The sequence below is a fragment of the Helianthus annuus genome, chromosome 6, assembly GCF_002127325.2.
Source record: "Helianthus annuus cultivar XRQ/B chromosome 6, HanXRQr2.0-SUNRISE, whole genome shotgun sequence".
Classification (NCBI taxonomy): domain Eukaryota; kingdom Viridiplantae; phylum Streptophyta; class Magnoliopsida; order Asterales; family Asteraceae; genus Helianthus; species Helianthus annuus.
In genome coordinates this window covers 33,452,315-33,468,035 of record NC_035438.2, presented here as the reverse complement: position 1 = coordinate 33,468,035, position 15,721 = coordinate 33,452,315, and the positions used below count along the sequence as shown (strand labels likewise).

Here is a 15,721-nt window from a genome sequence, read left to right as displayed (position 1 = left end):
GAAGATTAGATTATAAACATGTTAGTATTAGAAGATTGTATGTTAACACTTTCATCTAGGAGTGCACAGCACATGGGTCACTTATAGGCTCAAATGAAACAAAACAGAAATTTCGGTTTTAGGAAACTGTTTAGTCTTTACGTATGGGTTCAGTTCGGTTATGGGTCGGTTTTCGGTTTTACATTTGGACTAAAAATGTTAGTGCCCAAAAACTGGCCCAAAATAATGAAGTTGGGCCTGGAACTTTTAGTCAAAAGTATTAGTTAACTCCTTAGTGAATTTGGTCTAAAACTTTTTGACCAAAAATATGAGACCGGGCCATAAATCTAACAAAAAGAATTCAAACAAGTTTGGTGAGGTACGGTTCTTCGGTTCAGTTTTAGTGCGGACCAGTTTGGATTTGGTTCGTGTCTCCCAGCGACCCAGCCGCTGATAACAGCCGAACACCCAAACCACTCAGCATAGCTGTTTGACTAAAGCCCAATATCATTTAATGCAACCCACTGAGTTTGTATAATGGCCCAACTAGGTTAATTTAATTTAATTTATTTATTTAATTTAATTTAACTCTATAACATTTTGGTAGTTTGATGAATATTTGATTTATAATATTTTAAATATTGAAATTACAAGTATGCCCTTAATTATTAATTTTGGGCCAAACCAATTTACGATTTTTTCTCGCTTTAAAATTATGATTTCCCCATCAATTTAAAATTACGCTTTTACCTCCAGTTTAAAATAAAATTATGCTTTTGCCCCAAGTGAAAAAATACACTTTAGCCCTCGATTTATAATATTTTAACTATCGAAATTACAAGTATGCCCTTAGTTATTAAATTTGGGCCAAACCAATTTACGATTTTGTCTCGCTTTAAAATTATGATGTCGCCATCAGTTTAAAATTACGCTTTTATATCCAGTTTAAAATAAAATTATGCTTTTGCTCCAAGTGAAAAAAATACACTTTTGCCCTCGGTTCAAAATTACGATTTGCCCCATTAAAATTTAAAGTTTCGCCATTAGTTTTTTTTCTTCCTCCCAGATAAGTTACGATTTTGCCCTCAATTTAAATTTACATTTTTATAATCGGTTTTGTTTGCTTTCCCAGTTAAATTATGATTTTGCCCTGCTTTAAAATTACGATTTTGCCATCAATTTGAAATTACGTTTTTACCTCCAGTTCAAAATAAAATTACACTTTTGCCCCAGTGAAAAATTACAATTTTCCCTTCGGTTCAAATTTACGATTTTGCCCCGTTTAAATTTACAGTTTCGCCATTAGTTTTGCTTTCTTCCTCCCAAGTAAATTACGATTTACCCTCAATTTAAATTTACATTTTTGTCATCGGTTTTGTTTGCTTTCCCAGTCAAATTACGATTTTGCCCCCAGTGTATAACTACAGACACAAGATGGGGGCATAGTGTGAGGCAAGTGCCTGGAACTCCCCCATTGGCCCAACCAATTTACGATTTTATCCCCGCTTTAAAATTACGAATTTGCCATCAGTTAAAAATTACGTTTTTACCCCAGTTCAAAATAAAATTATGCTTTTGCCCACAACTAAAAATTACAATTTTGCCCTCGATTCAAAATTACGATTTTGCCCCGTTTAAATTTATAGTTTTGCAATTAGTTTTGTTTTTCTCCTCCCAGCCATATTACGATTTTGCCCTCAATTTAAATTTACATTTTTGCCATAGTTTTTCTTTGCTTTGCTGTTTCTTTTTTTCCCCTTTCCACTTTATGTATATATTATAGTTATTATTGCGTGAAACTATTAAGAAAAAATTTCGCAATTCAGTTGGTTGTATGAACATTCAAATATAGCGAGTGTCTAGGGTTCGAAGCCCTTCATGGGAAATTTTTTTATTACCTGCTGCTAAATAAAAGTTTGAGTATCTATCATTCTTAATAATATTTTCCGTGATTTATTTCTTTTTTTTACTTTTATGTTGTTTTCTCTGCTTCTAAATTTGTAATTTTTATAACCAACCGGTATGGTACCGGTATTACGGGTAAAACACCTATAAGTAACGAACCGAACAGATACCATGCTCATCCTGTTACAAAACGAAACGAAACGAATCGATAACGTTCGAATTCCCCGCCGCATAGCGCGGCAAATTTCACTAGTTCGTAACTGGTTATTAACTAAAATCGTAATCAGTTCGTAACTAATACACTAGAAACCGATTTAGGTTAGAAATAAAACGTAGATTATGAATTGGCTTGAGGATTTAAAACAAGAACCAGTTAGTAAGTGGTTTTTTGTAACCTAAAATAACTTGTTGTTACCATTTTTTAGAATTTTTTTTTACCGTTTTCTAACCATTTATTCGATAATTTTCTATGTCTTTGTAACGAAACTAGGTGATTCTCGCCCGCATTGCGGGGCGATAGCCGAACAATTCTCAATCAGTTAAAAAAAATAGTACCATAGTTTTGATAGAAATAAAAACTAAAAAGTGTGTTAGACACCTTTTTGACACGATTTTTAGCTAGTGGCAAAGTCATATTTTTATTTTTACTTGAGGGAAAATCATTTTTTTCCCGAGGGTAAAATCATAATTTTTAGCTAGGAGAAAACCGTATTTTTATTTTTCACGGGGGGCAAAAACGTAATTTTGAATTGAGGGTGATATCGTAATTTCGAACCAAGGGGAAATTCGTAAATTTTAGTTGGGGGCAAAAGCATAAATTTATTTTGCACTGGGGGCAAATACGTAATTTTAAACTGTGGGCAAAACCATAATTTTAAAGTAAGTAAAAAATAATAAACTGTTGTAATGTAATTTAGGCTGAGGGTAAAAGCGTAATTTTTTTACCGAGGGCGAAATCATATTTTTTAGCTCGGGGCAAAAGGGTAAATGTATTTTGAAGCTGGTGCAAAACCGTATTTTTTAACGGAGGGCAAAACTGTAACTTTAAAGTGAGTATAAAATAATAAACCGGTTGGTCCAAGGTGTATTGCTCGCCGCCCATTTGAACCAATGGCAAAGAAACACTATTCCAGGGCAAAACCGTAATTTTAAAGCGTGTATAAAATAATAAATTGGTTGGTCAAATAGAGGAGGGACGGCCGCCCATTTCAGCCAATGGCTGTGAGCCACTATTCCCGCCCATAGGAATTGTATATTTTGAAAATGAAAATTATGCTTTATTAGTTCCAAAATTTCAAAAAAAAAATGATAATAATAATTAAAAAGAACTTTATTCAGTTTAAATTTAGAATTTTTTGATTTTGTTATAAAATAACCGGTTATTATTACCCAATTATAGGTTAATCGGTCATAAAATAACCTACCCTGTTACATAAGTTATGGTTTTCGACCCTCCCAAATCTCTTATTCGCATAACCAGTTTTGACAAAGTCAAACAGTAATCAGTTCTGTAAATAACTGGTATGAAAAAAACTAGTTAACCAAAGGCCCATCTCTGAGAACTCTCAAAATTATTTAGGCCATGGGCGACATAAAAAACTAGGCCTAAAATTGTGGTCAAAAGGAAATGAATTAAAAAAAGATCTTGGTAGTCAAACCTTGAACTTGAGACCTCTGCATTATCTTGAGATGATGATTTTTCACTCCAGTACCAACAATTTTATGTATAATAAACAAAGCATATACTATACATATAGGCTTATAAAAGCATTTCGGGCCATTTGAAAATTTGGGTCTCGGACGATGGCACAGGGGCCGGCCTTCGTTAACCGGTATGTGCACATCTACCACTGGTGCAATAGTACAAACGTCAACATCCCTAATAACAATATATTAGGGAGAGGTTCGTTGGGGAACTATAAAAAGGAAGAAATTGGGGAACCTGAACCATTACTCTTATATTTAAGAAAACTCATTTTTACATAAAAAAACTTTTTTCCATTTTTTTAGCTTTAGCATATAAACACACTAGGTTAGAACCCGTGTATTACACGGGTTGAATAAATGTAATTTTATATATTAAATAATAAAAAGTTATATCTTTATGAAACTCGTATATTGTACGGGTTAAATAAATGTAATTTTATATATCAAATAATAAAAAAGTTATATCTTTAAAAACCATGTGTATTACACAAATTAAATAAATGTAATTTTGTATACTAAATACTAAAAACGTCGTATCTTTAAAAAACCCGTGTATAGTCGGGGTGAAAAATCTATCAAATAAAAAAAATTATATCCTTAAAAACCCCGTGTATTACACGTGTTGAATAAATCTAATTTTACATAGCAAATGATAAAAAGTTATATCTTTAAAAACTTCGTGTATTACACGAGTTATATAAATGTAACTTTGTATAGTAAACAATAAAAAAAGTTAAATTTTTAAAAACCCCGCATTTTACACGAGTTGAATAAATATAATTTTGTATACCAAATAATAAAAAACGTTATATTTTTAACAAATTAGGATAACATTTAATATTGATTTATTATTTATTTATTTAATATAAGATAAGTAGAAAAAAGAGGTATTTGTTTTAGGAATATATTAAATTAACAATTTAGATTTGAGGATAATATTTTATTAAAGTATGATAAGATTTAATATTAATTTATTATTTGAAGAAATGGTTAGTTTTTGACTTTATTGATCTGATGTAATTGTTCGTTCTTTGCTGTTTTTTCGTTTTGATTCGTTGTGTTTGTTCCCCCAGCTTCTTGCAGGCTCTTTATACATACATACATATATATATATATATATATATATATATAGGTAGAGGATCCTGTAAAAAGTGGGTCTTTTGTAAGAAGTGTAAGAAATAATCTTGGAATGACAAGTGTCCCTCCTCTTAATTAATTCAAAAGGGTAGATTAGTAATTGTATTTTTTTGTCATTTAATTGATTTACAATATAACTGAAAAAAAAACTGACGATGAGAATGTTTAGGGATTGATCATAGTTCACGTCATCTTGTTAACCTTCCGTCATCGTCTTCTCCGAACTCCGATTCAGATCATCTTCTCCGATTTGAACAAAATATATTTAGGGAGTCCAGCGATGCAGGTTAATGTATATCATAGTGTTTTATTCTGGTGTTCTATTAAGTTGTATGGTGTTATATTCATAGAAGGTTGCTGGGGATTCCAGATAAAACACCATGACTTGAATCATGGCGTGGTGTTTTATCTGGTGACATTGTTCATGGCATAGTGTTTTAAACATCTGGAGACAAAACACCACGCCATGAACAATGTCTCCAGATAAAACACCACGGCATGAATAATGTCTCCAGATAAAACACCACACCATGAACAATGTCTCCAGATAAAACACCACGCTATGAACAATGTCTCCAGATAAAACACCACGCCATGAATAATGTCTCCTGATAAAACACCATGACTTGAATCATAGATGTTTAAAACACCACACTATGAACAAGGTCTCCTGATAAAACACCATGACTTGAATCTGGGAATGTTTTGTATTTATAAAACACTACGCCACGAACAATGTCTCCAGATAAAACACCACGCCATCAACAATGTCTCTAGATAAAACACCATGACTTGAATCTGCGATTACGTTTTAAAAATCTGGGAATGTTTTAAAGTATGAAGAAATTCGCTGATTTTTTTTTGGAGATTGATGGCGGTTACATATAATTCGCTGATCTTTAGGAGTTTGATGGGTGGTTTTGAAACGGTTACCATATTTGAAATGTTGGAAAAGTCACTATTGCCCTTCAATTTTACAAAAGCCCCTTCTAATTAAAACACAATTTACACTTTAATACCCTATTGATCTCAACCATTAGATCAAAGATCCAATGGCTTAAAACACTTCTTACACTTCTTACACTTTGGACACTTTTTACCATATCCCTACCCTATATATATATATATATATATATATAAAAATTGTTTTGCCGTTCAAAAAAAAATATAAGATAAGTATAGATTTGAGGATACCTTCAATGAATGACACGTGTTCAAAAGTTGGTTTCTTTTATTATGGTAGACTAGGTGGACACCCGCCCGACGGGCGTGAATACATCGTAAACATTGAATGTAAGCCTACATTTATATGTAAAATATGATGTGAAATTATTTAATGAATTCACATTCGCGTTATACTTAAGAAAACATTAATAACGTTTATATGTAAACCTAACCGAAGTACGAAAAAGCCCCTACGGATTCTGTCATTCCCAACTTGTCGACTAATTAAGTTTAGACACAAGAGAAACATAACGAACCCACAAAACATGTTTACTGACACAAATATTCTTTGTTTATAAATCTGGTCCAAGCCCAAACCTTGTTTATTAAATGTGGTTCAAGCACAACACATGTTTATTAAATCTGGTCCAAGGCCCATATGTTGAAACAATATTCATGTGTCTTTATTGATCAAATAAAACATTGTATCAAAATGACTTGTTTCCCAAATATCCTTTTAAAGTACCTTTAAATAACATGATTTGATATCATGATTGCCACTTAATCCTTACTTTGATAAGTCACATTTAGAAGATATATATCAGTATCATAACAAAATCCAATATCGCTTCATACAAACAAAATGGTCTAATTAAGTTATAGACATACAGACTGAAAACATCAATGAGTAGCATAGCAAAGCACAATAATATACATAAACAAAGGTACTTGTTCAAAACACAAACGTTAACCAACCAACAAAAGCTTAGTACATATCAACCACCACTTAACTACACATTATAGATATATAGAGTTTTACTAATCGGATCGGACGTTTTTCAATATTATGGTGTTTTTTGAACTAACAAAGGTGAAATCAAGCATCACACCATCAATCAAGTTGTTGTCAGCCATAAATTTTTGCCAGTTCTCGACCGAATAACGAATCGCACATCCGTTTTTTTCAATCTTGGCTGTGTAAACAACAACATTTCCTTCCAAGTTCTGAACTTTCAATGAATGTTGCTTCTTCGTAAACCCGACTCGTTTAGCAACTTCGACAGGAAGACGCTGCATTTACAAACGTACATTAAAAATCAAAGGGGTTTAAAATTATTTAATAATTACTAAAATGTAAATCGAAAGTTTAAGAAACGAAAAATCATACCAGCCTATATTCTCCTTTTCTTGTAAAGTCAAAATTTTCAGCATCTAGGTGAACATTCCCTGTTTGACCTTTCTTCGGGAGGCTATGCTTCTTCAATCTGGAAGTGCCAACCGAGGGTACATTTTGCTTTACCTATATGATTGGTTAAACATATAAGTAATATTATTCTTATGACAATCATTAGGATTAAAAGTTTAGATGATGATGTGCCATTAATAATACAAAGTAAATACTTATGATGGTAAAAAAACAAAAATAGTATAATACAGAAAAATAGCCTATTGAAAGATATGGTGATATTTAAAACGGGTACATACCTTTGGAGTGCAATCAACAACATCTTGTTTCCTTTTCATTGGTTTCACAACTTCTTCATTAATGATGATACCTTTTTCTTTATGAATGTCAGGAAGCTTTGTCGATACACATATCAAATTATCATAAATAAACCACTTGATTATGTGACATCGTTAAATTTCCTATGAATTGTAACCATTATAAAGATTTATAGCAATATAAGATTACCTTGTTGACTGTTATTTGTTCATGTTGAAAGGTGTGGCCAGAATGTATATCATATGCCTATCAAAAAAACATTGAAGTAAATTATGGGTAAGTAATTAATAAAATCATGTGTATATAAGAAAAATAGATAATTACCTTGTCTAACTTATCAACACACTGATCATGACTTATTTCAACGACCACATCATCATCATCAGAATCAACTATGTCACTCAAAACAACAGGAATACAATCTCGATAAACTGATAACTGAAAGGCAACATTATCAATCTTATTAAAGATCAATACATCTTCATCAAAGATTTTAAGCCTTTCGCAAAGAGTCGGCCATCCATCTGTGAATGCATAGCAGTTATGTATTTTAGCAGATTCCACACTCCAGCGAGTACCAGCAGCTACTATTTGATAGGTGCTGTTTAGTGTATGTTCTTGATAAAACTTTTTAATAAAAGCATCTGGAATTACCTGCATTAAATGAAACATGTATCATAAGTTACTACGCATGTTGTTTCGATGTATAATAAATAAAATGTATACAATTAGATTAATAATGTGCGAAAGGAAAAAAATATACATACAGTTAAGCCCAAATGCGAGTATCGCTGATATGTGAAGTACGATTCACCGCATACACCGTCAATAAAACACGAAAGTTCAAACACATCATGTCGAATAGGTTTGAAAACCAACAGTGAATCCTTTGACATTTTAAGGCCTTTAACAATTGCTGCCCAACCATCAGCCAAAGCCGGTCTAGACTCTAATATTTTCATGCTTACGGTCCAAGACTTACCACATTCATGACGGATCTGGAGATCAATACGTGGCCATGGTCGACCCCAATGGTTATAAACAAAAGTGAGAGGTAACTCCTGAATACAAAGATAGTACTATTAAGTATATAATGAAGTTAAATAAATATTATATGAATTAGGCTATTAAACATCAGATTATACAGTAAAACATAAATAATCATACCAGCTTTAAAGATTTCGGGTCTTCTAGAATCTTCACTAGGATTGTTCACGAGCCGAGCCGAACCGAGCGGAGCTTTGCTCGTTTACAAACCGAACCGAGTAGAGCGGCTCATTTAAAACCGAGCCTTAAATCAAGCGAGCGTTTTTCGAGCAGTAAATATTCCGAGCGAGCGTCGAGCGAAGTTCGAGCAATTTGGACAATCGTGTCGCCCGATTTAAATTTGCTGAGAGAGATAGTGACAATGTTTGGTCTCAAGTTTTTATGTCTTTAAAAACATGCACATTTCATGGTATAATATTTTTCTTATGAATAACAATGTTGTGGCCGACGAGACGATGATCATATTGCACGAACAGTTACGTTGAGAGCAGGAGACGATCGACTTAGGGCAATGACATGAAACACTGAGGCGATGAGCATCCGGTCATTTATTGGTTTAGAGTTTAACTTTTAGATTTGATATTAATTTTTTTATTTGCTTGGTTGGGCTAGTACGTATAGATATAGTTGTAAATTTGTATATAGTGGACCAAAATCTAATATAGTGGTATATATAAAACTACAAATTTAATATATATTTAAGTTTATATGTATCTGTAATGTGCGTATATATATAGGTGTGTGTATAATTTATATTTGTGTATATATATGTGGATATACATGTTTATATGTATATATATACTAATTAAAAATAATAATTCGAGCCAAACCGAGCCGAGCAGACCATTGCTCATGCTTGGCTCGTTTATAAACTGAACCGAGTGGAGCGGCTCGTTTACAACCGAGCGTCAAATCGAACGAGCATTTTCCGAGCAATTTTCGAACGAGCATCGAGCGAGCGACGAACGATTTGAACGGCCCTAATCTTCACAAACGATAAATTCATGATTTCACCTGAATTATTAACATATATAAAAAAATACAGATTCTTGAATTATCATTCATATATCAAACAAATAACACATCTACAAATAAAAAAAATAATTTCCGCTTCATAGTGAAAAATAATATTAAATATATTTATAAACTAAAATTCATATCAAAATCAACCTAAAACACCATTGAAATTCCTTGTGGAAGTAGACAAACTCTTATTGAACATAGAAAATATACAAACTCTTCAAAGAAAAAAACATGGAATTATACAACATTCGTACTTGTGGAAGTAAAATTGAAGATAAATATGGTTCATTTAGTTTATGATTAAAGATTTTGTAGTGAAATTCCGATAGCATCATAACAACAGAGACGTTTGAAGAGATTGAAGGTGCAAATACTTACGGTTGGGGAATATGATGCGATGAAGGAAGATTGATGACTTGATTTTGATTTTAGCAAAATCTTGTTTGAAACCCTAAGATTGATATATGTTTATGAGGAAAATATTGTAACAAAATTGATAAAAGGAAAATGGTGAACTAAATATCGAAGGAAGTTGCCGTTAAAAAAAAAAAACAAATATCGAAGTAAGTTAGAAGATGGTGATGATGAATTCATGTTTCCAATGCAAATCAAATCAACTTTAAAATAAAAAATTCAACTAATTATAAAATACAATATTAATATTAACATTATAATATAATGAACGGAAATTATATGTGATTTAATTTAGCATGTTTATATTTATATTTATCTTTAAATTTGTATATACAAACATAACAATAACAATAACAATTTCACAGGATCGAAGTTTTAGAAATATAGAAAGTTTTTAAATAATTTAACAGCATGTCCAGTACCACAAAAATGTTAAAATTATCATATGAATAAATATTTAAATCCTTTTTAAAAAAGGATTTGGAAATATAACACTTTACAAAAGTGTTAAGTTGAAAATTGTATTTAAATCCTAATAAGTGTGCGAAATTAATAAATAGTTTTTAGATATGTCTATCTATTACGGTTTTACAGTTAATAAATATACATATTGATTTATAAATGTAATATATGGCAATAAGGATAGAATTATTAATTATTATCAAGTTTGGATAAAAATATATATCATAAATAACATAAGATGATGAGTAGTAAAAGTGATAGTGTTACATATTCAATCACAATAAATTTGATACGAAAAACATATTAATACTAAAGTGTATCCTGTGAACGGTCTCTTCAAAAGATGCTACGTTATATAGTCCTTGAAAGGTCTCAGCGTTATTACTTTTTCAACTAACTTGTTAAGCCATGACTCAAATGAAATTACTTTTTCATGGTTCGGATAATAGTTAAAACTATCAGTTTTTAAACATGTATACATTTTTTTTAGAACAATCCACTAAAATAACATTCGTTATTATTAGATAAAAGGAACATGTTCACAGGATGTTCAAAAGATCATACCACATTACTTAATACATGAAAAGACTTTTGTCCAAAATGCTATTTAGTTTTACATCAAAAGATCATACGACATTACTTAATACATCAAAAGATCTAATGGTTATGACCTTTCACTGTTCAACATTCATAATTACAGTTTTTGTAGAACTTCCTTGTAGACCACATTAGTAGTAGCTTTACAAACTTTTTGGTCCATGTCACAGATTAAAATCTTCAAACCCTTCCGGCTTTTTACTCGAGATACCGCAACATATAGTTGTCCATGACTGAAAACAGGACGTGGAAGGTACAATCCGACACGTTCAAGGGATTGTCCTTGACTTTTATTGATCGTCATCGCAAAGCAGACTAATAGTGGGAATTGTCGACGAGCAATTTTAACTGGAATTCGTTTATCGGAAGGAGTCATTTTCAACTTTGTAATCAAAGTGTGATGACCTATGTTCATTCCTGTGATGATCTTTGCTTCTATTACAACTTTTCCAAGCTTTGTTACTTGTAGTCGTGTGCCGTTACACAAACCATTGGCTTGATCAATGTTTCTAAGTAACATTACTGGAGCACCAACTTTGAGAACCAGTTTATGGTTAGGTAACCCTGACAAACGCAGATTATTTAATACGTCAGGAGGAACCAACGCCATGTTAAGTTCGGACTGTTGCTCAGATTCACATAAAGTGTCTGAACTAAGATATACCTTCTCCTCACCAGGCATACTGTCTAACAATTGTGTATTAATTGAATCAACGACTTCATTGGTGGGTGCAAGAATAGCTCTTTGCTGGAAATAGTTTAAATCACCCAAAAATTTATCCATTTCCGAATATGCGAATGAAATCAATGAAGCAATAGGATTAACTTCATCTTTGATAAGTAAATCGTCAGGAATTTCAATTTCTGCCTCTCCATCATTTTGATCACCAAGCAAACCATCACCGAGTTTTAATATCCATTCTGCAAAATCCTTGGTTTCTTGTAAATTACTTGGTTGGTTACCCACTTTTAGCCTCATGTTTTCAGTTAGTTTTAGTACCTTACAATGTTTCCATAGATAAGACGAATTCAATGAAGCGTTTACAATCATGCTTCTAGTACCCTTTGGAATGACTGGAAGTATTTGCCTAAAATCACCGCCCAACAGAATAACCTTTCCTCCAAATGGCTGTTTTTGCATCCTCGGATTACTTGAACGGGCGATATCCTTCATTGTCTGATCAAGGGCTTCGAAACAATGCTTGTGTGTCATTGGAGCTTCATCCCAGATTATCATCTTCGTTTGTTTAATTAAGCCGCCTAACTCACTATTCGGTTCTATGGAACATATAGAATCTTCGTTAATATTTATTGGGATTACAAACCTTGAATGGGCCGTTCTACCACCGTCTAAAAGAAGCGATGCAATCCCACCGGATGCAACATTTAAAACCACTTCTCCTTTCGATCCTAACGCCGCTGCAAAGGTTTTCCAAAGGAATGTCTTACCAGTACCGCCGTAACCATATACGAAGTATAAACCTCCAACACCTTTTGCAATTGCATTCATAACGGTCTCATAAACATTTTTCTGTTCAACAGTTAAACACTTTAAATAAGAAGCAAGTTCCTTTTCTAAAGTTGCCCGATCATAGCAAAGTTCTTTCATTATCAGTCGATTATTCAATGCAGAAATGTAATTGTCAGGAAGGTTTGGCATATCATCAAAGTTACTTAATGTACTACCATAAGAAAGTAGCAACTTTTGGATATGTGATAAACAAATGTTTTCGACTTCTTTCTCTTGAATATCCAAATCTATAAAATTGATTACAAAAGATCTAGTGTTAGATAGTATTATTAAAAAATTCAATGATAATTGAAAAGAATTTGACAAACTATATAAACTTCTATGATTACCTGGAATACCAGTAATCTTTCGTTGCTGGTATATAATGTCTTCACATAATAGACTCTTTGTTTCTGTCCAAAAATATCCAGGCCTAGAAATGGAGTTGGACAACAGTAACGTTACAAAAAGTGTCCGCAAAAAATCGGAAGACGACCATGTGCTTGCTTCTCTCATTGCAATTATATACTCCTTATCGTCATCCAACAATCCACGTGCGAAACATGCATCTTTAAATGTATCATATAGTTGGCCATCAACGGTTTTAATATCAGCAAAACTTGTTGGTCCTTTAACATGATTCAATAAAATTCTCAAGAAATAACAGTCACCAAGTGACGGAGGAACATAATGTATCCTACCAACTGCTCCAAAAGGATTTTTTCTTCGCTGCCACTTTCGTAGTTTACGTATCCATACATAATATCTTGGAAAATCTATGTACTTCAATGTTCTAGCAAATTCATCAACTTCGTTACACTTCATCCATTCCATGAACATTGACATTTTGACAGTGGGGTTACTAACCACATCACAGAGATTTGAATCATCATCATAAACAATACTTTGACCATCTTCACAATGAAAAGATAATACTTCAACAGCTGGATATCGACAATGTATATCAAATTTGAATATTCTCCAAGCAGCTTCACAGGCAGAAATATACCTATAATCGAGATATTCTTTTACTTCATCTACTTTTGTTTTCTTTGACTAAATGTCAGAAATCGGTTCAACTTCATTTGTTTTATTGACTTGGAAAACAGAAGCAGTTACTCTATCCGGACCTTTATTAATATATTTGAACAGATATTTGATAGAGCCCGTTTGGTTACACCACTCAACATTTATATGGCATTGGTACCTCTTGAGTAGAAGTGCATTGTAAGGGACTACAAACCTGTTATCAAGAGTGACTTGATTTTTTTCGACTGTATTTCCTGTAGGATGACGACGGTAGACAGGATATCCTTCGGTATCAATGGAAGTCTCGTGTACATATTTCTTAGGAAATTTTTTAGAACATTTCAAATTAACCATGCATGGACACTTAGGGTTATCTGTACCGCAAGGACCATGTATCATAAACTGTTTGACAAGTTCATACAATTCCGGTTCAGTTTCTTTGTCCGAAATTTCGGCACTAATGACAAGATCGATCTCTTTCACTGTCGGAAACTTGCTCTCCGCACATAAGAACAGACAAATATGAGCATGAGGTAAACCACGTTTCTGAAATTCGATTGTGTAGATAACTGTAACATTGAAAAGGAAGCCTTGTCAGTAAGATAATTATATAAATAACAATTTTAAACATTTTCAATCAATTACCTGCTTGTATCTCACCAAAAAACTTATTTATCTTGAAATCTTGAATTAGATGATTGATTTTAATCTTGAATAACCTTGAGATAATGTCCGGTCTATCTTGAGGTTTTAGGCCTTTTTCATTTAAACAACGATAAATCTCAGGCCAATTTGGATTACATGTAATTGTTATGAACAGATCTGGATATCCAACAGATTTGCAAATTGCCATAGCATCAAGATACTTTTGCATCATATATCGAGAACCACCAGTAAATGAGGACGGTAACAATATTAGTTTACCATAATTTGAAGCATCAGTCTCTCCACTTTGAACACTTTGAGTTAGATTCTTAAAAGTTTCACTTCGAAGTTTTGGTTGTTGCGCCTTTATATACTCTAACCTTGCCGATTCTATCATTGTATACGCATCTACCAAAAATTGTTGGAATAGTTTTTGGGCATTAAGTAACAATGAAAATTCATTAGCAAAGAATTCTCTCATTGTCGTGCTGGTTCTAAGTATATCACAGTCAAGAGAAACACCTATATGCTTAATACCAAGTCTAAAACCATCTTCAGCAAATGGAAAGATAAGTGGATATTGCAATGCTAGATAAGAAGGATGAAGCTCACTAATTCTTTGAAGAACACCAGACTTTGTCTGAACAATAATATCCCTTTTATCAAATGCTCCATCAAAATCACCAATTACTAAAGCGGCAACTTCCGATGCGGTTGGCATGTTGAAAATTCTACCGTCTTTATCTCTTGTACCAATAAGCTTAAGTCTTACATTTCGCCAATCATTTTCTTTAAAACAGTCTCTTACCATTCTAAATGACTTCACAAGTGGATTGCAAGAATCCAACATTTCCTGATCTTTTGAAGCCAGTACCGCCACTATAAAAAAAACACGGTGTTATTAAAAATAACACTTGTGATAGTTAAACAATTACAGTATGTATACTATTGTTTATCTACCTTACAGCCTTTTTACTATTCAATTCCTCGTTTTTTGAGTCGTATATGTAAAGTTGTGAGAACTTTGGTTCTTCACCATCATCCGAAAGTAGACTACCCATACGATGATAGTTTTGACCTTGTAATCCAAATACATAAGGACCTTTTCTATTTTTAAAAGTTTTGTCAACCTTACCACCAAGTGATGTGAAAGAAAACATCATATTGTATGCTCGAATGTTATTCATGAAATTGCGACTCTCGGAATTGTCCATTTTATACAACCTTCGAAGTAATTGAGGAGGATCAGGTGACGGAGGCAATTCAATCTCTCCATTAGAACAATAAAGAGAAAAAGCGGTTTTCTTAGAATCTTGATTCCCCCTAAGCATTTCATCTTTCCATAACATTGCATTACACTTAGAACATACAAATATTGCATCCCCATGATCAACATATTCTACACATTTAAATCAACCAAAAATAATAGAATTATAATTATTTTTAATTAAACAACAGGAAGTTAAAACGATGCTGTGAAAGTCATAAAGAATATATACATCTCTAAACGGTTATTTACCTCGTGCAACACCAAAAATCTTTTTAACCGAAGAACCGGGTACCATATCATCAACAATGGAATCATCATAGTTAAGAGA

The 15,721-nt window shown here is 32.6% G+C and overlaps 1 protein-coding gene across 1 annotated transcript; it reads right to left on the bottom strand.

The window, feature by feature from the left end:
- Positions 1-11,036: 11,036 nt before the first annotated feature.
- Positions 11,037-14,934, bottom strand: LOC110925406. The gene is made up of 4 exons (XM_022169360.1): positions 14,124-14,934; positions 13,693-14,068; positions 12,800-13,458; positions 11,037-12,697 (listed from the first exon to the last, which is right to left on the bottom strand). Exons 1-4 carry the CDS (start codon positions 14,932-14,934, stop codon positions 11,037-11,039), a joined length of 3,507 nt encoding a protein of 1,168 aa, XP_022025052.1.
- Between the last annotated feature and the right edge of the window lie 787 nt (positions 14,935-15,721).